This window comes from Trachemys scripta, unplaced genomic scaffold, assembly GCF_013100865.1.
Source record: "Trachemys scripta elegans isolate TJP31775 unplaced genomic scaffold, CAS_Tse_1.0 scaffold_26, whole genome shotgun sequence".
Taxonomy (NCBI): domain Eukaryota; kingdom Metazoa; phylum Chordata; order Testudines; family Emydidae; genus Trachemys; species Trachemys scripta.
Window position 1 is genome coordinate 5,237,922 of NW_023260511.1, and position 24,334 is coordinate 5,262,255.

General features: G+C 53.5%; 2 protein-coding genes across 2 annotated transcripts; both read right to left on the bottom strand.

Annotated features, from left to right (window-relative positions):
* Positions 1-1,435: 1,435 nt before the first annotated feature.
* Positions 1,436-8,268, bottom strand: LOC117870374 (sulfotransferase 2B1-like). Its single transcript, XM_034757511.1, has 5 exons — positions 7,999-8,268; positions 5,604-5,772; positions 4,989-5,197; positions 3,299-3,425; positions 1,436-1,705 (listed from the first exon to the last, which is right to left on the bottom strand). The coding sequence occupies exons 2-5, from the start codon at positions 5,737-5,739 to the stop codon at positions 1,602-1,604; spliced, it is 576 nt and encodes a 191-aa protein (XP_034613402.1). The 5' UTR covers positions 5,740-5,772; positions 7,999-8,268; the 3' UTR covers positions 1,436-1,601.
* A 5,593-nt stretch (positions 8,269-13,861) lies between these two features.
* LOC117870362 (DELTA-actitoxin-Aeq1c-like) lies at positions 13,862-16,123 on the bottom strand. Its single transcript, XM_034757501.1, has 3 exons — positions 15,846-16,123; positions 14,224-14,970; positions 13,862-14,181 (listed from the first exon to the last, which is right to left on the bottom strand). Exons 1-2 carry the CDS (start codon positions 15,944-15,946, stop codon positions 14,493-14,495), a joined length of 579 nt encoding a protein of 192 aa, XP_034613392.1. The 5' UTR covers positions 15,947-16,123; the 3' UTR covers positions 13,862-14,181; positions 14,224-14,492.
* Positions 16,124-24,334: the final 8,211 nt, after the last annotated feature.

A 24,334-nucleotide genomic window follows, 5' to 3' on the forward strand; every position in this document is an offset into this window, starting at 1 on the left:
CCCCTCCCACACCCCAACCCCCTGCCCCAGCCCAGTGAAAGTGAGTGAGGGTGTGGGAGAGCGAGCGACGGAGGGAGGGGGGATGGCGTGAACAGGGTGGGGCCTCAGAGAAGGGTTGGGGCAGGAGTGGGGCCTTGGGGAAGGGAAGGGGCAAGGGTGTTTGGGTTTGTGTGATTAGACAGTTGGCAACCCTAGCGGTGACAGTAACCATGGCACAGTCTGGCAGAGCCCCGAACGTTGCCCCTAGAAGATGGGGACTCTGACAGTAACTGGGGCAGGGCCTGGCACAGCCCCCCACACTTCCCGGACAGATGGGGACAGTGACAGTAACTGGAGCAGGGCCCAGCAGAGCCCCCACCCCCACTGCCCGGGCAGACAGAGACCATGACAGTAAGCATGACAGGGCCTGGTAAAGCCCCCCATGCAGTCCCCATCAGTGACAGTAATGAGGCAGGGCCCCCCCACACTACCCTAACAGACAGGGATGGGGACAGATACCAGGATGGGGCCTAGAAGAGCCTCCCCCCCCACTGCCCAGGCAGACAGAGATGGTGACAGTAACTGGGGCAAGGCCGGGAAGAGCCCCTCATGCTATCCGGGCAGACAGTGACTGTAACGAGGCAGGGCCCGGCACATAGGCGCGGGGACTAAGGGTGAAGGGGGTGCTGCAGCAGCCCGGGGTCTTGGTTGCCGGCCCTGTGCCTGGGATCCTGGCAGCTTGCCCCACATGCCCGCGACTCCGCCTGCTGCCCTGCACACCCAGGGCTCTGCTACCGCCCAGCGGCCAGGGTCTCAGTTGCCGACTCTGCACACCCGGGGTACCAGCTACCTGTCCCATGCACCCGGGGTCCCGAATGCCATGCCGCATGCACAGATCTTTGCTCCGGGGGGGGGGGGTTGTACAGGGGCAAGGGGGCTGGCTTTCAGCACCCCTACTATTAAAAACATTCCAGTGCCATTGGCCCAGCAGAGCCCCCCCCTGCCCTAGCAGATAGGGATGGTGATGGTAACCGGGGCCCAGCCCAGCAGAGCCCTCCCCCCCACTGTCTGGGCAGAGAGGACGGTTACAGTAACCAGGGCTTGGCCCAGCAGAGCCTCCCTGACTGAAGCTATTCTGGGAGATTTTTTTCCCCCAACATTATGTAATGTCATTTTCTCCAAATATCCCATTAAAATCTCCTTGCTTTCAATAGTCACTGGGAGACCAATTCTGATTCTGGGAGACTCCCAGCCAGTGCTGGAGGATTGACAACCCTAGGGGATGGTGAGAGTAACCAGAGCAGGGCCTGGCAGACAGGGTGGGGGGATGAGGACAATTTCCAAACCCTGTGTTGTGTCTGCACTGAAATGCTGTGAAACATGGATGTCAATGGGGCAGCGGGACAGGCATGGAGCCGATTCACCCCCTCACTCCCACTGGTTCACATGGCGCGGTCTACTGGACCTTAATGGGGTGACTCCTGATTTACATCATGATGAATTAGGGGAATCAGCCTCATTGACTCCAGTTTAATTACTACTGATTTACCCCAGCCGGGGAGCTGGCTGATTGATTCCAGTGGATCCACGGCCAGTCTACAATGGCAGGGGATGTGGCTGGGTTACTTTACCTGCTGCAGCTCTTCGTAAGTGATGAAGAAGAAATTCTCTTTGCCCTTCATTTCCATCCAGCCTCTGACATGATCAAACCAGGACCCATGGGGCACTGCAGGAGCAGAGAGCAGAGCGGTGTGGGGCTGTGAGTGTCAGCCAGAGAGTCAGCACAGAGGGGACTCTCATGTGGGCAGGGAACACTCCTGCCAGGCTGCGAGGGGACACCCCAATGGAGACTCCTAGAAACGTTGTTCTGGAAGGGCCCTCAAGAGGTCGTCACGTCCATCCCTCTGTGCCAAGGCAGGGCCGAGTAACCTCAGATCAGCCCTGGCAGGGGGTTGTTCAACCTATTCTTGGAAACCTCCAGTGACAGGATCCCACAGCCTCCCTAGGTCACCTGTTCCAGAGCTGAGCTACCCTTAAGAACATAAGAACAGCCATACTGGGTCAGACCAAAGGTCCGTCCAGCCCAGTATCCTGTCTTCTGACAGTGGCCAATGTCCGGTGTCCCAGAGGGAATGAACCTAACAGGTAATAATCAAGTGATCTCTCTCCTGCCATCTATCTTCACCCTCTGACAAACAGAGGCTAGGGACACCATTCCTTACCCATCCTGGCTAATAGTCATTAATGGACTTAACCTCCATGAATTTATCTAGTTCTCTTTTAAACCCTGTTATAGTCCTAGCCTTCACAACATCCTGAGGAAAGGTGTTCCACAGGTTGACTGTGAGCTGTGTGAAGAAGAATTTCCTTTTATTTGTTTTAAACCTGCTGCCCATTAATTTCATTTGGTGGCCCCTAGTTCTTACATTATGGGAACAAGTAAATAGCTTTTCCTTATTCACTTTCCCCACACCCTTGGAAAGTTTGTCCTACTATCTAACCTACATCTCCCTTGCTGCACTTTGAGCAGATTTCTTCTTGTCCTCCCCTGGGTGAACACAGAGAACAAATGATCTCCGTCCTCTTTACAGCAACCTTTCCCGTATTTGCAGACTGTTCTCCAGTCCCCCTCGGCTCCCTCCTCTCTGGACTAAACACACCCTATTCTTCCAATCTCTCCTCATAGGTCGGGGTTGCCAAACCACTTATAAGTTTTGTTGCTCTTCTCTGGCTTCTCCCCAGTTTCTCCCTGTCTTTCCTGAAGACACAGTCCCCCAGCTGAGGCCTCACCAGTGCTTATAGTGGGACAATGTCCTGGCAGACCACTCCTGTTAACATCCCCCAGAACAATAGCAGCCTTTTGCGCAGCTGTCCCATTGCTGACTCACATTGAATTCGTGTGGTACTCTAACCCCCAGACCCTTTGCAGCAGTGCCACCCCCTAGCCAGTTATTCCCCACTATGTAGCTGTGCAGTTAGTCTGACATGGGTGAGGGACTCGCTGCTCACGTCACCCTAACGGGATGAGACTAAAGAGCCCCAATACCATGAGCCCCACGCCCTGGGACACAAGGAGAGACCCCCCAGGGAATGGCTAGGGGCAGGAACTGGGACCGAAGAGCTCTGGTGAATACCCCCACCCCCAGCACACACACACCACTGCCCAAGGCTGCAGAGTGATGGGACTGTGGAGTCATTGGGATCCGCTCTCTGCCCTGGCAGCAATGTAGGGCAGATTGTGTCTGGGGCTGACCAGGCTTGGATCTGGTATTGCACCTCCCATGTCCTGAGATGTCCCAGGTCCTGAAGCTGCACTCACCGTCCCCACTCAGAAAGTCCTGCAGGAACTGCTCGAAGGACTCAGGGTCCTCGTATGAGCTGCACATCTTGGAGAAATAGAAATAGGAGACCAGGACGTCCTTGGGATTGCGGAGTGTGTAGACCACCTGGAGGGGACCGAGACGTAGGCTGGGGGGGCGAAAGGCAGGGACTGGCACAAGAAATGCTGTTCTGCTATTACCTCTCCTATGGGTCAGGGAGCCCCTGAAGCGCTCTGCAGAGCAGAGCTGCCAGCATCACCCTCCCGGCCTGACTGTCCAGGGGCATCCAGTCATTGGCCCCAGAGCCAGGTAAACACCCGTGGCTCCACGGGGGCAGGGTTAAAGCACTTGGAATTCAGGCACAATCTTAAGGCTGTCCTTTGTTGCACGTGCCCCAAACCTACTCCCTATGTGTGACACTCTGTGCCCCAAAGAGACACTCTGCACCCCAATTCACCATGGTGATAGGATTAGGATAGGTTTTGTACAAAGCATGCCTTACGAGGTGTCATTCTAAAAGCCTTAATCTGTTGAACATCACTATCCTATTAAATTGTGTGTGCTATGATTGTATGTGAAGTTATGAAGTTTGGCTATGTACATGCTTCTGAAACATGTTGTGAGGTTGGGGACACCCACAAGCAGCCTTTGAGGTACAACAATAAAAAGGCCAAACAACATTGATGGCCTATTGAGGCAATACACACACTCACAAGGATTACCCCAGGAACCATGTAGAATAGAAACCTCTCAGAGATAGCACCACACAATGGGAACTGTTTGACCCAGGTCACAGCAAAAGAGCTTTCCAGCAAGTTGGAAGAAGATATAAAAGGGGGAAATGACATCATGACTGGACCTCACTCTCCCTGCAACACAACACCTGAGAATACCAGAGAAAAAGACTGATTTGGGGGGCAAGTGCTGGTGACAGGCAGGAAAGAAAAAAGCCCTGTCTCTGTATGAAACATCAGCAAATTGCTTGTACTATGTAACAGGGTGAGACACTGCATGATTCAAATCTTATTTAGTATATTAGGCTTAGACTGCATTTTTGTTTTATTTCTTATGGTAACTATCTTTGAGGTGTTTGCTATCACTTATAATCACTTAAAATCTATCTTTCTGTGGTTAATAAATTGATTTTATATGTTTTACCTAAAACAGTGTGGTTTAAGTGAAGTGCTTGGGGAAAAATCTCAGCTCAGTTAACAACGGCTTTGTGCATATTCCTCTCCAAATTGAGGGAGGGCGCAGACTGGGTAAGAACTAATATACTGTTCACGTTTTTGACCAAGGCAGGACGGTACAGCTCCGGGGTCCTAGGCTGGGGCATATTTTGGCTGAAGCCTCTCTATTGTTGGCCGGTAGAGCATTCATGAACACAGCTGGGTGTGGCCACTGGCTGTGGATGTTGCTGTGAGTGCAAGCTTGGAGGGCTTTGCAGATGTTGCCACAACATCACTGTGTGAGAGGGAACCCAGATTGGTAAAAAACAGAGGTCTCGGCTGTACTCCAGTTCCAGGTGGCACCCTGTGGGGGACCCCTCACACTATGGATCTGCATCTTAGCCCCTGCGCCCCCGGCTCTGTATCATAACCCTGACCCCCCCGGCTCTGCACCAGAACCTGACCCTTCCCCCCCCCCAGCTCTGTACTGTAACCCCCATGCGCAGCCTGCCTGGCCCACCTTGGCCCTGGAGCCAAAGAAGGATGTGGGGAAGAGCTGGATGGGGAGGTGGCAGGTCAGCAGGCGGGGTCGGGGGTAGCTCAGTGCAGACTCCAACCCCAGACGGGTAGTGAACCAGGGCACGCGGTTGGAGTTGAGGACGGCTCGGTTCCAGGCTGGGTCCCCGCCGCTGCGAATCAGGCTCAAGATCTCGATCATCCACACTGTGCCTGGGGGACAGGGGGCTCTGTCACAGGTGCCTTGCGGGGTGTGGAGCTGTCTCTGGGCACAGCATGCCTCTCTGGGCCAGTGGGGCCCACAGGACTGAGCCCCACCACCGCCCCTATAGCCATCTCAGCCTTCTCCTATAGCCCTCCCCACCATCCTCCCTATAGCCATCCAAGCCTCCTCACCCCTCCCCTATAGCCATCTCAGTGCCCCCAGCCATCCCCAACCCCCAGTAGACACAATCAACCCTCCCCATCCCCTCCCTGATAGTTGCACCGGCCACACCCAGCCCTCCCCATACCCCACATAATGGGGTTCCAGGATAACAAGTTGCCCACCTCCTTTCCAAGGCCCTCTCCCACCACCCCAACCCGGGATGATCCCCTGTCCATGCCCGCAGCTCCCTACCTGATTTGGGGTAGGTGACGTTGAAGACATCATCGTCCTGCACCTGGAACTCCTTGTGGGCAAAGTGCAGGCTCTGCTCAGAGTTATACGCAGGGGGGAACTTGATGCCCTGGTATGTGACGTACTTCACTGCCATTGCCTGGCCTCACCGTGCCTGAGATGACCAGCCCTGCAGGGAGATGCAGGAGCCTGTCACCACGCGCAAGAGTCTGCATCTACCTGACTGCAGATCTACCTCCTGCCCAGCGCTGTGCACCCTGCCGAGGGGCATTGGGCCTGCGTCTACCTGACTGCAGATCTACTTCCCCCCTCCTCCTGCCCAGCGCTGTGCTCCCCACCAAGGGGCATTGGGCCTGCATCTACCTGACTGCAGATCTACCTCCCGCCCTCCTCCTGCCCAGCGCTGTGCACCCCGCCGAGGGGCATTGGGCCTGCGTCTACCTGACTGCAGAACTACCTCCCCCTCCTCCCGCCCAGCGCTGTGCACCCTGCTGAGCGGCATTGGGCCTGCGTCTACCTGACTGCAGATCTACCTCCCGCCCAGCGCTGTGCACCCCGCCGAGGGGCATTGGGCCTGCGTCTACCTGACTGCAGATCTACCTCCCGCCCAGCGCTGTGCACCCTGCCGAGGGGCATTGGCCCTGCATCTAGGACCTGACTGCAGAACTACCTCCCCCTCTCCTCCTGCCCAGAGCTGTGCACCCTGCCAAGGGGCATTGGGCCTGCGTCTACCTAACTGCAGGCCCATTGCTCCCTCCTGGCCCATTCCCATAATACAAGAACTAGGGGTCACCAAATGAAATTAATAGGCAGCAGGTTTAAAACAAATAAAAGGAAGTTTTTCTTCACACAGCTCACAGTCAACCTGTGGAACACCTTTCCTCAGGATGTTGTGAAGGCTAGGACTATAACAGCGTTTAAAAGAGAACTGGATAAATTCTTGGTGGTTAAGTCCATTAATGGCTATTAGCCAGGATGGGTAAGGAATGGGGTCCCTAGATTCTGTTTGTCAGAGGATGGAGATGGATGGCAGGAGAGAGATCACTTCATCATTACCTGTTAGGTTCATTCCCTCTGGGGCACCTGGCATTGGCCACTGTCGGTAGACATGATACTGGGCTAGATAGACCTTTGGTCTGCCCCAGTATGGCCGTTCTTATGTTCTTATGTTCTCCCCCTTCACTGCCTGGGCAGTGCTGGTATGCAGCCCTGTAATGGGGCAGCTCCCCATCCCTGTAGGCAGGGGTTAAAAGCAGCCCTGGAGAAGGCTGTGGCTGGGAAAAGGAGTGAAAGCAGCAGAGGGAGTAGCTGATCACAGGTGTGGCCAGCCCAATCAGGCCACAGGTGGCCCTATAAAGGGGCTGTGAGCCAGGAGCTTGAGGAGTCTGACTCTAAACCTAGGGGGGAAAGGGTTAGCTTCCTGGGAGCAAGGTATAGCTGCTCCCTGACTTATGCAAGCATTCCGTGAGTCAAATTTTGTGTACGTTGGGAATGTATACCTGACAATTATGCCAAAAAAAAAAAAAAAAGCGTATGGAACTTTTTCCGTAAGTCTGGATTTGCATAACCCGGGGAGTGTCTGTACCTGAATCAGAGCAGTGCTCGGGAAAGGGAAGGGGAGCTTCAGTCTGATAAAACCCCAGGCTGCAGGCCTTGTTGAAGGCCCACAAAGGTACTGGGGCTGAGAGGGGCAGCCCGGGGATAGACAGAGGCAGCAGATCCAACCCCCTTGCCAATGATGAGTGGCCATTACAGACTGCAGTCTGCCCCAGTGAAAGGGGATTCGATGATGACTGGCAGTGGCCACTGAGGCAAAGTGGGTTTTAGAGGGTTGGGAGTTCCCCTGGGAGGGGAGACCCAGAGTGTGGGGGTACTGCTGGGGCAGAACCCTGAGGTAAAGGGCCCCAGGGTCTGTGAGGGATATGGGCATAAGGCAGACGAGACACCAGCCAGTAGGAGGTGCTCCAGAGCTGAGAAAGAGCTAATTCCCAGATGACCAGCAGGAGGCGCTACGCCAGTGAGTTGTTTCTTTGCTACGAATCCCCATGGGCATCTCCTACCCATCCCTGAGCATGCCTCACCACTGCCGTGGTGCCCCAGGCACATCTCCTTGTTGGGCCCCCCTCCCCCTGGTTACCCTCTGCCCGGTCCCCTTCCTGCTGGGTACCCCTCTTCCCGATCCCCTTCCTGCTTGGCCCTCCTCCCCTTGGTTACCCTCTGCCCAGTCCCCTTCCTGCTGGGCACCCCTCCCCCAGGCATGCCCTGCCCTGCCCCTCCCCAGAGAAGAGCTTTCCCCCTCACAGGGATTAATGGCTCACTGCATTGGGGAGTGCTTGCTCCAGCCCTGCCAGGCCCCTGGTTATAGCCTCCCTCCCACCACAAGCCATGTACCCACCTGCCCAGATGGCTCTGCCTGGGAGTAGGGGAGGCAGCAGTCAGAGTGTGAGGTCTGTGGGAGCTCAGGGGATTGACCTCTGCCAGGGAAGAGAGGCCAGAACAGAAGCTCTCTCTGCAAACCCCTGGCCTGGCACAGCTCTTGGAGATGTGGGTACGAAGGTCTGCCACGGGGAGGGATCAGGGAGCTAGGCCCTGCCCAGCCCCTGAGGCCAATGATTTCCAGGAGAGACAAAGTCCAGGTGGTCAGCCCCTTCCGGAGCACAAAGGTGGAGACACACATAGGGACCGAGTTCCCCACCCCATTCTCAGCCTATGCACCACAGCCTGCCCACTAAACCAGCTGAGGGGGTGGGTGTGTGGGCAGGGGGCGAGAATTAGAAGTTGGATAGGGATAGATAGATAGAAGGGGTGTGTGGGGAGAGAGAGATAAGATGGAGTGTATGGATACAGTCAGAGGGAGATGGCAATAGACAGACAAACATAAACAGGAGTTGCTGTGGCTATAGTGGAGGTGACTGCTGTTCCCATTCGGAGCCGGCAGGAAGGGCCGGGAGAAGATGGGTGCAGAACGTTCTGTCTGTGTGCTCAATAAAAGGTTGAAAGGGGTTTCAATGGTGATTCTTCTCAGGGGACTCGGCAGGACATCCCAGACCACACTAACAGGTTATTGTTGTAACAGTGAGCGACCAAGGATTGGTTACCACTGTAACCCTCCTTGGCCCTGGGACACCCCTGTATCGACAAAGCTGGCTCCCCCTCTCTCAGGCCCCTTTATGCTGCCAGAGGCACTGAGTGTCACCAAGAAGCTGCCCTGGGTGTCCGGTGCTAATTTAGGAAGCCATCACTTGCTCCCTGGCTGGGGTGAGTCTGGGAGAAACAGAGGAGGATCCGGATGCTGCAGAAACAGGGACGAGCCAGGCATAGCACAAGCAGGTGGCAATGACAAGCCGAAGAGCAGTGAGGCCAGGTAGGGCCCAGACACCTCTGCCCCACTCTCGTCTACACATGCCTCCACCTTCAGCTCCCCTAGTGGGGGTTCGCTGCCAGGGTCAGGACAGCTGTCTGCAGCCATAGAGCAGGGTGAGAGGGGCTAAGGGGCGGATTTTCAAGGGTATTTTGGTGGCCAGAGACGCAGATAGGTGCCTTGCGAGATTTTCAAAAGCACCTTGGCACACCTGGGCACCGCTCTGCATCTGTAGGTGCCTAAAAATCAGGCCCAAGGTGCTTTGCTTTGTTTGTGTAAGGTCTGTGTAGGGTCTTGGCCACGTGCAGGTGTGAGTGTGCACATGTCCAGCACCTGGCACCACAGGCACACAGCCGCTAGTGCTACTGCCAGGGAAGTATTAAATAACAATAAATGAGCTTTGCTCAAAGGGTGGATTCAGGAGCGCCGGCCTGTCCCTGAGCATGAAGGCTCCTCCAAGTGTGGAGGAGACAGAGGAAAAGGGGACCCCTGGCTGGGAGCAGTGGTGGATTAATCTCTGGGCTGATGGGGGGAGGGCCCTGGAAATAATCCGCCACCAAGCAGTGGAAGCCTGGAGCCCTGACCACCTGGCAGGCAGGGCAGGGGAAGCCCCACACCCCGACCCCGCTCTGCAGTAGCAGACCAGGCCAGGGGAAGCCCCCACTTTTGGCTCTCCACCCATCCCCAGCAGAAGACGCAGGGTGGCAGGGCAAGCCCCCACGCCCGACCCGCTCTCCAGCAAAAATACCAAGCGGACGAAGCGCCGGGAGAAGTTCCAGCGCCCCAACCCTGGTCCCCTGCAGAAGTGCAGGGGGTAGCAACGGAAGCCCCAGCACCCAGACCCCCACTGCAGCCCTGGGACTGGAGGAGCTCTCACTCCCTGCTGCGCCCCAGGCCATGGTACAGGGACAGAGCTTCTCCAGTCTTGGGGCCACAGTGGAGGGGGTGGGGCAGAAAGGCGCAAAAGGGGTTGCAAGGCTGCAGTGGGGGGGCGGAATGGGGGCCAGTGTTTCCTCTAATTGTTCCCACACATGTGCGGAATGAATATTGTTACGTGCACACGTCACCTCCATATTGGTGCACATAAAAAAATTCATGTGGTGGGGCTGGGGCCGAGGGGTTTGGAATGTGGGAGGGGGCTCATGGCTGGGGCAAAGGGTTAGGGTGCAGGGGGATGAGGGCTCCAGCTGGGGGTGCGGGCTCTGGGGTGGGGTTGAGGATGAGGGGTTTAGGGTGTAGGAAAGGATCCCCCCCAGCTCTCTCTCCCCCTCAGCAGCACCTGGGCAGGGGTGAGAGAGGCACCTCTCCCTGCTGCGGCAGGTCCAGGCTGGGGCTGGGTTGTGGCTGTGGGAGGGGCACATCTTCGCGCTGTGGCAGGTCCAGGGATGGGGAAGAGGCATCTCTCCCCATCACAGCCCTGAGTGCCTTTGTAACATTTAGTACGCTGCTGTGTGGCCACGCGGCCATGCAGCTTAGAGGGAATTTAAGGGGGAACCCTGGGTGGAACAGGGGCGGGCCTGAGGAAGGGGCAGAAAAGGGTGGGATATGGATAGGACCGCAGGCGGAAGGGGCCGAACTTGGGAAGGGCCGCAGCAGAAGGGGTTGGGAGGGGCCCCCACTTGCTCTGGCCTAGGGCTCCAGGGAAACTTCATCCTCCTCTGGCTGTGAGGGCCAGGATCTCCAGAAGGGCTCAGCACGGAAGGAGCCCTGTGGATAAAGCCATACCTGTGGGTGCTGAGCCCTTCTGGAGACCGGGGTCTCTCTCTCTCGCCAGTTCTGCTCCCCCACCAGCAAACTTGGCTGGCCATGCCCAGAGACCTGTCCGGGAGCCCCAGGGATGAGCTAGCTGCTGCATCTGGAGCACGGCCATTCCCCAGGTTCCGTTCCATCCCACCGCCCGCCTCCCAGGTCCTTGGGAGAACCGGCCCCTTGAGACACTTAGTACAATGCTGGTGATGCCGCAGCTGTGATGGGCAGCCTCTGCTCTCCCTGCAGCTGGAATCTGGGCATCATCAGAAGCCACTGCCAAAAGTCACGCTTCATACAGCGAGGAAACGAGCACCAGCGACATGGCTCGGCCCCCAGCACAGCGGGGGATGAACTCGGCAAGGGAGAGGGGTTTCACCAGGCACCCAAAGGTGCAGTGTCCAGCCCGGATTGTTCTAGTATTGTGCAGAGGAAGCATGTTTCTGTGTGAAACACTCCAGGAAATGCAGCGGGTAGGGTCTTTAAACAGCCTTGTTATTGTTTAATTCTGCTGTTGGCAGCTGTGCAGGAAGCCAGGGGTGGTGCCCGAAAAGCAAGGACTTCACCTAGAGTCTGCTCGGCCCAGCGCAGCAAACCACAGAGCATGCAATAGAACAGCATTGCTCAGGCCTGCTCTGCACTACAATCCCCACACTTCCCGCCATGGACTCAGCTATGCCTGCACACCCCTGTCAGCGTCCTTAATGCTGTAAGGGGCAGGGGTGTAGCTATGGCGGCAGTGGAATGCCCTCTGTCAGCTCACACTGCATCTCCACTGCTGTGTGTTGCTGGCGTAGCTATAGCATCCAAGGCTGTGTAGTGTAGACGAGCCCTCCGACTGCAAGCAGGGAGGAATACGCCCCCGCCCAACCAACAGAGCCCTGCTGCTGGGGCTAGTGAGTCACGGATGCCGGGATCCACGGAGGGACTTAGGCGCTGTGACGCTGAGGGTTGCAATGCTGGCCTTTTAGGTGCCTAGAAAAATCACAGATGCACACACTGCGATTCCACAAGGCTAGTTCAGCACTTGCACCCCCTGTGCGATGTGTGGGGAGAGATGGCAGCTGGGAATAGGATCCCCGAAGCCAGCACCCGGAGCGGCTCCCTGCCTACGGCAGCCACAGGGAGATGCTGATCAGAGGGGTGTGAGCTAAGCCCTGACCATCTTCCTGCGTTCAATGCCTGAGTCCTGGCTGCAGGGAGGGGCCTAGTGCAGTGCCCCTTGGCTAGGCTCTGCCCTCCCTCCCTCTCAGTTTCGTCAGGTCCCCTTTCAGGATCTCAAAGGCCCAACAGCATCATGATGGATCCCACAAGACAGTGGGGGCAGCAGCCGTGATGGTGAAGCTTGCTCCTTCCAGTCTGCTGCCCCCTGTCCCTGCACTCCAGTGGTGCCCCCGACGGGCCAAAGGTACACACCAGCCAGCTGTGGGTGGCTGCCACATCCCATTGGCACAAACCAATCAGGCACATTTTGGTGATTTTGAATCCCATTTCCAGAATCTCTGGGCATGTTGGCATGCCAGCCAGGACACCGTATCTCAGCCCTTCTCAGGAACACAAACCAGACCATCTGCCACCCTCCCACCTGGCTGTCTTACGTAAACAGGGGCTGAGCTGGCCTTTCACTCCTCAGACAGCTCAGTGCAGGAGCCTTGGCAAAGCCAGCCTGGCATGAGGGGTGTGCCCTGCCCTGTGCCCAGCCTCTGACTGGGGGGAACACAGGGGCATGGCCAGAATGCATTGCATAGTGGCCTTTCTCTGTCCCTAGCAGCCACATTCACAGACCACAATGTAAATTATTGCCACCCCAAGGCTGCTCTACAGGGACCAGGCAAGGGAGCACAAAGGTGGCTTAGAGCAGTGGTTCTCAACCAGGGATATGTGTACCCCTGGGGGTACTCGGGTCTCCCGGGGGGTATATCAACTCATCTAGACATTTGTCTAGTTTTACAACAGGCTACGTAAAAAGCACTAGTGAAGTCAGTACAAATTAAAATTTCATACAATGACTTGTTTATACTGCTCTATATACTATACACCGAAATGTGAGTACAATATTTATATTCCAATTGATTTATTTTATAATTATATGGTAAAAATGAGAAAGGAAGCCATTTTCCAATAATAGTGTGCTGGGCCACTTTTGTAGTTCTATGTCTGATTTTGTAAGCAAGTAGTTTTAAAGTGAGATGAAACTTGGGGGTAGGCAAGACAAATCAGACTCCTGAAAGGGGTACAGTAGACTGGAAAGGTTGAGAGACACTGGCTTAGAGCCCCCAACCTTGTGCCATCCCCAAGAGCAGAATCCCTGCGGGTCAAGGCATGGAGCCAGGCTGCCCTTCACCCAAGAGACCTGCCTCCACTGGACCCTGTAAGTGTGTGTCCATCAGCAAAGCCCCACTGCGTTCCCTAGCTGTTGGATCAGGCCCTTCCCCATTTCTGACAGCCCAGTCGCTGGGGTATGGGACATTCCCAAGCACTTTCCCCAGTGCTCAGCCCTCTTGCCGTGCCCCAGGGTGGACAGACGCCTTGTCAGAGCCACTTCTCTCAGCAGGCTGCTGATGTCTCCTGCCACACATAACCCAGCCAGGCAGAGGAGCAGCTACAGCCATTAAAGGAGCCCCACAGAGATACAGTGCGGTTGTGCCCCCTTTTGGGGTGCTGGGCACAGGGGCCTGGCAGTTTTGTTGATGTTTAAAGGTGTCTCTCTCCTTCAGCTTGTTTTTCCCACGAGGGCAGGACTTTTCTACCCGTCTGCATGCCTGGCAAGCTGCAGGGCTGGCAGGGTCCAACCACCACCGCCAGCTTGGAAGTGCCGCCAGGCCAGGGAGAGGGGCGTGGGTGTTACTGGATTCTTTAGAACGCGTTGTTCTGACTGGTGCCCATTTGACTCGGCTGCCCTGCAAACAGCTGGGAGACATGATCTCTTCGTGAAAGACTCAGCGCCCTGCCTCGCAAGTATGGGATGAGTCAGCTCACGGTCCCCTCCTCAGACTCTCCCAGCCCCACTCTCCAGCAACAGCAGGACAGATGAGTCTTGTGACCACTGTTCTTTCTAAGGTTAAAAAATAAGGAAGGACACCCCCCCACACACACACACTTATAACACAGCAACAAAACCCTGTCAGGTTCCTGGAGGAACAGCCCTGCAGGAGGAAGTGAAAATCATTTCGTTTATTTTTAACCCAACTTTAAACAGGCAGCAGATGTTTCTCTTTGTGGGTCTCCCGGAAGCCTTGTCGCAGCAAAGGGGCATTCTGGGCCACAACCAAATGAAGGGCAACCGGCTTTACACAGATCGGCTGCCTCTCGTCTTCAGTCCCCAACTGTCGGGCTGGGGGCAGGGATCGCCCGGTGCTGTTCCCAGGTCAGACTGGATGGTCAAAATAGGCCTTGGGGCCTCACAATTTAGTGATCTGGTTGGGCAAAGGCAGGCAGAACTGGTGACTAGGGATCTCTGTTTGGGGCCACCTCACCCCACAGACAGGGCCATGGCCACAAAGCCAAGGTCACCTCAGCTCTCCTGCGGGTACGTCCCCAGGCAGCTGTGAGGATGCCTCCCAGCCTGGGTAGACAGACGTGCTAGCATGATAAATACAGCAGTCCTGGGCAGCGGCTCAGGCTACATACCCAGGGTGGCTGGCTCCTCCTGCAGCACAGGCCTCTGTGGCCACACTGTGGGTAACTCAAGCAGAGCTAGCACGTGTCTGTACACTTGGGATGGGAAAGAGTCACTATTTACTGGAGTTCCCACCCACGGCCCCCTCGTCTGTCGCACTAGGTCATTCCTCTGTGCCCTCCAGGTTGGCTGCGTGGGCAGCGTAGGACGGGCAGTGGTCTCTCTGCTCAATCTGCACTTTAATGATGGACTTCTTCTGGTTGGACATGGTGGCCATCACCTGGATCTCCTGGCTGGTCACCTCCAGCTCACCATCCTTGCCATCAATGAGCCTCCTTTTCTGGAAGGAGTCGCACATGTAGGGAGGGTCGTGGCTGTACATGTAGTGGTAGAGGCGATCCATGCTGTGGAAGTGCTTCCTGCCAGTGAAGAGCTCGAGGGCAAACTCCATGTCATAGAGCATGCGGTTGAAGGGGTTGGAGAACATGAGGGCCAGGGTGAAGGCGTTGGACTCGTAGCTCAGCACCCCGACGCTCCCGCGGGCTATTGATCTTGTTTTCACAAACAGGAAGCTCCCCGCGGAGCCAGGAGGGATCAGGGGCACAAGGTCTATCTTGGCCCAGCCGCTGAAACAGTAATTCCTGGAGGAAAACACCACATGGTTCCTTCATTACACACCATCCCGAACAATAATTAATAACTGTGTCCCAGCATCAGGGGAATCCTGACCCTAGGGGCTGGGGTGGGTCACAGCCCAGCTGCTTTTCTGCAGAGGGGACACACAGGTCGCTGGACAAGAAAGCACAGCCCCACCTCAGCCTGTCCCCAGGGCAGAGGGGTCTTTCCTGCATGACCAATGCACAAGATGGTACAGGTTCCTAGCTGGTAAAATGTTATGTGGTCATGCACATTATGTTGTTAATTACAGTTTAGAGGTCATACACAGTCAGACAGACATACCATACAGCTGCATAGGAGTGTGCGTATGTGGGTATATGTGTGTGTACATGCGGGTATGTGGAGGTGGTGAACTAAATACACTGAACACCTTTACAATTAATCACACGCCTATCGCCATGTCACCTGCCCCCAGTCCATCTCCCTGGGACTTACTCGCCAACCTCCCAAGTGGCTTCCAACAGCCGTTCCCTCTCAAATCAACTGGCCAGGGGAATGTTTCCCCACGCCCTGAAAAAATGTATTTTTTACCCCTAAAATAGCCTCAGCCCTAGTCCTGGACACACAAAATATCCTGGCTTGAAGGTCCAATACAATCTTGTGCCCCTGCAGGGATGGACACTTCCAATTTAACCCAGAGGGCAGGGGGATTTGTGGTGACCCAATGGGACATACAGCGCTGACCTAATATACAGGAATGTACGGATGGGGTGTATGGGAACGGACAGACAGATATTCAGTAGCAGACACATACCCCACGCCCTGGCACATCTGTATAGACACCAGTCACAGGCTGACTTGGGAAGCCGCGTGGAGGGGGCTATGGGAACCCGCTTACCTGGGGAACTCAAGGGTCACGTCTCTGGTGTTGTTGGTTATCTGGATGCCCACACACCGGCCTACATCCACCTCCTGAACCAGCCTTTCAACGTTAGTCATCTCGCAGCAATGAGGGATTGTTCAGCAGCAGCTCCCACAGAGCACCACCAGCCCCTCTCTGGGCAGAGCCGACTCACTGAACTCCCAGCCCCTGCCTAGCACCAGGTCCAGCGCTCAGCGTGTGCTTCCTGCTAGCTGAGGTGGAGTCCACGCTTTGCCAGTTGGGGCAGGGCTGTGGACAGGCAGGATGTGGCGGGGAAGGAAGTGTGGGTGGGGGCTAATCTGCAAAAGGAAATCCGGGCTAATCAATCTCAGGGAGGCTCGTTGCAGTTCTCGACAATCAGTTTGTCCTGCTCCTTACAGGGATCTACATGACCTGTACCAGTGCAGGACGGGGACCCAGGGCACCTCCGCTGGCAGCTGAATGGGCAGCCATGGGCACACAAAGCAAACCCGTTGCTGGAGGGGCATAGGGAACGGGACGGCAGTACCAGGATCCTGTGTGCAGAAAAGGACAAGAATGGTCCAGGAGCTGGAAAAGCTCTCATACAAAGACAGCCTGGAAATCTGGGGATTGTTACCTTAGATGGGATGGAGGAGAGAGGACAGGAAAGAAGATCCATAAATAATGAAGGGTCAGCAGAGAGATGATTGGGAGCTTCTGGTCTCCCTGTCTCATCACAGAGGAAGGGGACTCTCAATGCCACTAAAAGATGGGAAATTCAAAACCAAGAAAAGGAAATCTTTTATCACATGACATGCAATTTGCCAGTTGAACTCACCGCCACAGGAAGTCATTGAGGTCAAGAATTTAGCAACAATTAAAACGAGATTAGAGGAAGTGTCACTCAGTGGCTAGCACATTGGACAGGAACTCAGGCGTCCTAGGCTGTGCTCCTGGCTCTGCCACTGGCCTGCTGGGTGACCTTGGGAGAGTCATTTTGCTGCTCTGTCCCTCAGTTTCCTCCACCATGCAATGGCAAAACTATCCCTCTGTCCATCCCCATATACACCTCTCTCCCCATCTGCCCATTCCTCCCCATACTGACCCATCTAGAGTCCATCACTGTAACGTGACACAGTGGCTCAGCTGTCCACGTGGGCGGTGGGGAGGGTAACTTGGCCCCTCTCTCAGTGGGTGCTGTGAGGCTGTAACTCACTTTGGGAACCTGAGGTGCAGCAGGCCATGGCCCTATGAAGCAGCAGCAGCTGTACAGACTGTTTATCTGCATGTATCGTTTTTGTATCTGAAGCTGGGAATATTGACCATGTCTCTGTATTTCAAATGTGCTGCATTAGGTAAGGCCAAACAATGTTAGTGACTTATTGAGGAAATGCACACAAGCATAAGGATTACCCCAGGAACTGTGTGCAATAGAAACCTCTCGGAGATAGCGCAACACAAGGGGAACTGTTTGCCCCTTGAAAGCCAAGGCAACTTGTGCCTTAAGAATCTGCCAGCCTGTTTATCACTCAGGGTGAGAATTTGCTAATTTGTATCCTACCTATCTAGTGTGTTAAGCTCAGTTTGCCGCTTTTGTTTATTTACTAAGGTAATCTGTTTTGTTCTGTTTGCTATCCCTTTAACCACTTAAAATTTATCTGTGTTAAGAAGAGGGTCTGAAACATAAGGCCATGTATTAGAGGCCTGGTATGGGGCCTGAGGCCTGGGCTAAAGTAGTCAAAACCTTGCTGATAATAAGGAAAGTTAAATTGTGAACAAGAGGCAGGCCCTCTATTTATATAGAAATAGATCCAATTTGGCAAGCACGGGACTGGTATTGCAAAAAAAACATATTCCTAAGAGGTGCTAGGCACAAAGCACTCACACAAAACATTCCAGAAAGGTGGTACCAGAACACCCCAATAAACACATTCCCCAAAGATAACAGGAACACGCCGACCTATCTTAAGGATAAGGTCAGGATAACAGCATGATGAATAGAGATGTTTTGATCAAACCTACAGGTACAAGGCAGTGGGTGGCACCCTGATACCTCAAGGGTGATATGTAACTTGTTTATATTGGTGTATAAAGATGTATCTCAGAGGGAGTGTCTTTGTCCAGCCAAGGGGGCAGTGGAAAGTCCTGCCACTGACTGAGCTGTGCCTATTGTCATGGGCATACATGTGCTAGTGTATCTGTAGACATTGACCCGGAGAGCTAGGATCGTGCTTTGCTTACAATAAATCTGACCAAGCACGTTCGCACCTTAATGGATTTTGTGGTCATTGGGTGGTTTGCTCAAGATCTGCTGTGCCAGCTATCTGCGCAGAGATGGGACCACACACACACACACACACACACACACACACACAGCCGAACATCTGACAAAACTACCTTTCATAGTTGTTTTATTTTGTTTATTATTAAGCCCAGTTTATGTAATTTCTAACTGTGGGGGGCAAGAAGTCGTGCACATCTCTCTTCACACTGAGGAAGGGGGCAGATTGTTATGAGCTTGCACTGTGTAAGACAGTATTATTTGGGGTTTATCTCCCAAAAGGGCTGTGCATGTGAGTGCTGGGGGAATCCTCTCACACAGAGCTGACTTCAGTCTGTGTCTGCAGTGGGGTGTGGCCCTATCTGTGTGTGTGTGTGTGTGCTGCAAGAGACCAGAGAGCCTAATTCAGCAAAGCAGGGAGAGGGAACCCAGGCTGGTCGAGCAGGAGAGTCCCAGTGAAATCCGAGTACATCAGGTGGCATCCCAGAAGGGGGGTCTAACCCATCACAGTGATGCAGCGAGCAGGGTGGCAGCGTGCTTCCAGGAGTGGGAGAGGCAGAGTCAGGCCTCTGCCTAACTGAAAGCCACAGGTCCCCAGGGCCGGGGGCAGGAGGGATGTTTTCAATGTCTGAGGACATTATCCCAAGTATTAGCTGTCAGGAATTTGCAGCTAAGCGAAAGACTGACCTGCTCTAGAGAGCATAAGGAAGTGTGTCCTAGAGGGAACTCCAGGAAGGTGGGGGGGGGGAGAGAAGTTTTTTGAAGAGGACAGGAAACTGTATAGGGAGGCTCCGATGGGAAGGAATAATTGGTTGTACCAGCCAGCAGTGGAGGGAATTAATGCTGCTGGTAACTTGGGGGTACAGAGGACGTATGCAGGCTAAGGAGGAATTTCTACTGGCCAGGAATACAGAATGATCTGAGCAGTTATTGCAGTTCTTGTGTGGTATGTCAGGAGAGGGAAAAACCTGTAGGACCCCCGAGGGCTCCCCTGCTTCATAGAATCATAGAATATCAGAGTTGGAAGGGACCTCAGGAGGTCATCTAGTCCAACCTCCTGCTCAAAGCAGGATCAATCCCCAACCAATCCCCAGTCTTCCCTTACCTGTCATACAGGAGGCATTCCTGAGGGTGGCAATGGACATTGTGGGTCCAATGCCGTGCCCCACTCGGAGAGGGAACAAGTATATCTTAGTGGTGGTGAATTTTGGCACTAGATATCCTGAGGCAGACGCTCTGTCCAGTATAGAAGCTGAGACAGTGGCAAGAGCCCTGCTCACTATATTCAGCAGAGTTGGCTTCCCTAAGGACATTTTGTCTGATCGGGGGCAAACTTTATGTCGCAGTTGTTCAACAAGCTATGGAAGGTGTATGGCGTGAAACACCTTAAGACTGCCCCTTTCAGCCCCCAGGCCAATAGGTTGGTGGAAAGGTTCAATAGGACCCTAAAATCCATGCTGGGAATGTATGCCAAGAAAAGAGGCCACAGTTGGGACGAGTTATTGCCATTCCTGCTTACAGGGAGGTACCCCAAGAGTCCATGGGGTTTTCTCCATTTGACCTTCTATATGGAAGAAAAGTGAGGGGACCAAAACACCTCCAAGAAAGTCAGGCCAAACAAAAGGTGTGGTATGATAAAAATACTTGTAAATGCAATTTTGGCATAGGAGACTTGGTGATGGTATTCAACCCTGCGAAAAGGTTCAAAAGGCAAAACTCCTAGGAGGGGCCCTACGAGGTGGTAGAAGTTGCAAATGAGGACACGTATCAAGTTAAAAAGCCCCACAATGATACTGTTCCCCAACTTGTACATGTGAACTGGCTCAAAGCCTTCCATAGTAGAGAGGCTGGAGTAAGCATGATCTGTTGAGTCAAAGGGGAAACTGAGGCACACCCACTCACTGATTTGATGAATGAATGACGAGATGGGTCAACTCTGGAAAGTATAAAAATCTGTAATGAATTAACACCAGTCGAAAGGCGGGGAGGTGTTGTAAGTGCTGCAAGGGTAAAGCAAGGTATTTTCCAACTAGCCAGGGAAAATGCACTTGCTGTCCCATAGAACCCTCACAAAAGGGACACAATCCCTTCCCCCCCTTCCAGGCCTTGCAGGGCCACTGGTAAGGTGAAAGATCAAATTCGTACAGAGATACAAAATATGTTGGCCATGGGAGTAATCAGGGAATTTGACCACTCATGGGCATCCCCTGTGGTCTGGTCCCCAAAAGGGATGGCACTGTAAGATTTTGTGTGGGCTATAGAAAACCTAATGCTGTTACTGTAACAGACGCATACCCCATGCCAAGAATTGATGATATGCTGGATGTGCTGAGCCAAGCCAAATATCTCAGTACTTTTGATTTAACTAGAGTTACTGGCAGATCCCTCTGGAGGAAAAGGCAGAACAGAAATTTCCTTTTATCACTGATATGGGGCTCTATGAACTCACAGTGTTACCTTTTGGTTTGGTAAATGCTGGTGTAACCTTCCAGAGATTGGTCAACAAAGTGTTAAATGGTTTACAGAACTATGCAAGGGCATACATAGATGACATCGCTGTATTCAGCAACACCTGGGACCACAAGGAGCACCTGGGGGTTCTGCTATCAAAATTCAAGGAGGTTGGTCTAACCATAAAACCCTCCAAGAGCAAGATAGGGACAGCCAAAGTCCCTTATCTTGGACATTGGGTCAGGTGAGGGGTGCAAATATCCTCTGACCCTCTTAAGGTGGAAGCCATTGTCAAGTGGCCTGTGCCCCAAATGAAGGTTCAGTTCTTCATAGGTTTGGCAAACTATTACAGGAGTGTGGAAGTAGAGAAAAGGATAAAGGGAATTTGAATGCAGATATCTTCGTTTCTAGAAATAGAGCAAGAGTCAGGCTAACACTAGCTCTAATAACGTGAGATTTCAGGCAAGGCCTGGGCAAGTGGAAAATGAGTGGAAAAGAACTGTAAGAGATACTGTTTTTCAATCTTGTGTTAGATAAGAATGGAACACAGACTGTAGCAGGAACTGCTGAGAAAAGTAAGATATCAGAAGGAATATGTATAAACAAGATGCGGCTGTTGATCATTATTGTCTGTAACAAAAGGTATAAATGCTTGCCCTAATTGTTTATCTAACGGAGACCTGCCCGTGTGTACTCTCCCATGCTTATTGCAATTGCTGGAAATAAAGCTGCCTCTGGCCTGTTGCTTCAAACTCAGAGTGAGGACTTTGTTTTCCTCCACAGGAGGTTTGGGGGGGAGTTCAGCAACATTGTATCCCCAATCACAGACTTATCTAAAAAGCACCAACCTACTCAGGTGATTTGGTCAGAGGAGTGCCAGAAGGGTTTTGATAAGGTAAAGGCACCCTTGTCTGCAGAGCCTGTGCTGGCCAGCCCTGACTTTGATAAGATTTTTGAATTGTGCACCGATGCATCTGACACCGGGTTGGGTGCTGTACTGATAGACAGGGCCGGATTAATTTTTTGTAGGTCCGGCACCAAACATATTGCACAAACCCATGTGGTTGTGATGAACCCCTTCCAGATATGGTCCTAGCGTGACAGCATCATTGATGCCATCGTAAATGTGGTATTGCCGGGATGGGAATGAAAACATTTATTCAAACCCAAAAGATATTTGAAGCCAAACCGAGACCTCCACTCAGCCCATAGAGAACAAACTGGGCTAACATCAATGTACTCAGAACACCACTGAATTTGGTTTGTGTGGGAGTGGGGTTGTTTGTTAGTTTTGTCTTTTTTCTTTAAACACTCGGGGCCTGCTTAGGGCCCTGAACAGAAGTGCTTAATTAGCACAGTTATGAGCCATATTAAGCCCGGATGCAGCAGTCAGCGGTGTCATACCTGCATCTCCCCACCACCACCTCCTCCATCCAAAGTTATGTTTCCTAAATACATTTTTTGAAAGTTGCATTTTCTACTTTGGTACAATAAGGTTTACAAAACTTTGGGGCGGGGTGTGGGGAGGAAAATTGCTAGTGCTCATCTTTTGCAGGGAGAAAGGGCCACTGAAACACACACACTTTACCACAAAGGCTACCACAATCCAGCCTCAAGTTCCTACCCCAATCTTCACACCTGGACTCTCCTCCCATCCCTCCTACTGTCCCCATCCCATACAACTAACCCCCTAACAAAGGCTCTCCTCAATCTCCCTGCTACTGCCCACTCCCTACACACTTTCACCCTAGGGCTGTCACCTCCCTCTCTTCTACTACCCCCTTCTACACACACACACACACACACACACACACACACACACACACACACACACTGAGCCAACCCCCACCTTCAACCCAGACTCTCCCCTCCCTCCCCCTGCCACACCAACCCCCGCCTTAACACCCTGCTTCTCCTACGTCCCCCACACGGAGTCAATGCCAGCTTCCCCATCGCACCCAGACTTGCCCCACAACTGCCCCTTTCCCCCAAAACTGGACTGCGCCCCCTCCTCTCCCCAGATTGCAGGGAGGTAGTTTCTGGGCATTCCCACTGGCAGGGGGCGTGGCAGCCAGCACTGACAAATCCCGCTGTCATTGCCCCCCCGCTCCCAGGCACCTCAGACAATCGATGTGTGAGGGGGTGCTGAGGAGGTGTGAGGGGCGTGCTGGGCCAGGGGCTCAGGGAGCTGGGGGGGTGCAGGGTAAAGGTGGGGCCACAGGTGATAAGGGTGGAATGAGGGAGGGGATCCGGCCAGGGCCAAGAGCTCTGCCGCGGTCCCAGCAGAGGCAAGAGCTAGCTCTCATCCCCCACCCCATGGCCCTGACCAAGCTCTCATCGCCTCCCGCCCCGGCCGGAGCCACAGGTCAGGGGCTGGACTAGCCAGCAGTGGTGTGGCTTCAGCCGGAAGAGGCTGGGCAGGGTGGGAGTCAGGCTGAGCTGGCTGAGGGGTACATGCCTAGGGCGGCAGAAGAGCTGGTGGCACTCCTGTCTAAACCCATAATTCATGGCATTGAGGGCTAGCTATTAAAAAAACCCAAACAGTATATTATGCAAAACTTCACTAAGATATTTAACCAAATACAAGCAAAACTTAATACGTTAATTGCAACAAATAAAAAAGGAAAGGAAAATCAGGAAAGTAAAGAAATTATTTGTACTGCTTATGGAAGTTATGTGTAACTACCACAACCAATCAAGTCTATTATCCAAAGTGAGCCCCAATACCAGGATGAAGTTGAAACTTTCCTACCAGTTTTTAATGTGCATATTTCCTGGGGAAATCACTGGCCACGTGCCCTCCCCAAACATTGGTCTCCCATTGTGTCACCAGGCCGGGTCAGGGCTGGCATGAGTGGGAGGAGAAGTACCTCTCAGTGCCCACCATGGAGCAGGTTGGCCCACAGCCCGGGTGAGCCTTTGTGTGCTGGGAGACTCTCAGGTTATGTCTACACTGAGCCTTGATTCTGACTCAGGTTTGATCCGAAGCCCACAGTCTGTCCACACACAAATCACATCAGCAAGGACTCAGGACCTGGGTCCTAGTACCCCGTTGGGGGATGTGTCAGAGACCAAGTCCCATCCAAGCCCTGTCGTGTCACAGTTTGGATACAGGTCAAGCCACAGACCCAAGGCAGTAGGTCTGCATAGTGCAGTACGGACATATTAGCATGGCTATGAGACATGGATCCAGCAATTGTAAACTCCCACAGCCCACACACCCCTCCCCACTGGCTCCACTCATTCTTATTGTTACTTATTTTCTGATTCCTTGTAACCAGTAAAAGGCCCAGTCATTTCTCAGGAAAGCTTGACCAGCTTGTGTGGGCAGCGTGCCACCCACCCAGCCAGGGGCATGAGATCTCCAGACACTCAGTCTCTACAGACTCCCTTCTCTCCCCTCTCTGTCTCCCCCTTTTTCCACCCTCTCCTCCTGTCCTCCTCAGTACAATCCCCAAGCACCTGCCACTCCCAGCTCTCTAATAATCACAACAGCCATGTTGCACCCATGTGAATTGCAGAGGGAACGGCTGTTCAGCCTCCTTGGGGCTCCTCAAGCGGAGTCCCCCCAGGGTCGGTCCTGGGGCCGGTTTTGTTCAATATCTTCATTAATGATCTAGAGGATGGCGTGGATTGCACCCTCAGCAAGTTTGCAGCTGATACTAAACTGGGAGGAGTGGTAGATATGCTGGAGGGTAAGAATAGGATACAGAAGGACCTAGACAAATTAGAGGATTTGGCCAAAAGAAATATGATGAGGTTCAACAAGGAC

Bases quoted from the DNA above. Each gene is read 5' to 3' on its own strand.
- LOC117870374 (XM_034757511.1), bottom strand. From the start codon at position 5,739: ATGGCAGTGAAGTACGTCACATACCAGGGCATCAAGTTCCCCCCTGCG. The intron at 3,426-4,988 runs GTGGGCCAGGCA...GGTCCCCTCCAG, and splicing joins TCTTTGGCTCCAGGGCCAAG to GTGGTCTACACACTCCGCAA. The intron at 1,706-3,298 runs GTGAGTGCAGCT...CTGCTCCTGCAG, and splicing joins GGACTTTCTGAGTGGGGACG to TGCCCCATGGGTCCTGGTTT.
- LOC117870362 (XM_034757501.1), bottom strand. From the start codon at position 15,946: ATGACTAACGTTGAAAGGCTGGTTCAGGAGGTGGATGTAGGCCGGTGT. The intron at 14,971-15,845 runs GTAAGCGGGTTC...GTTTTCCTCCAG, and splicing joins GTGACCCTTGAGTTCCCCAG to GAATTACTGTTTCAGCGGCT.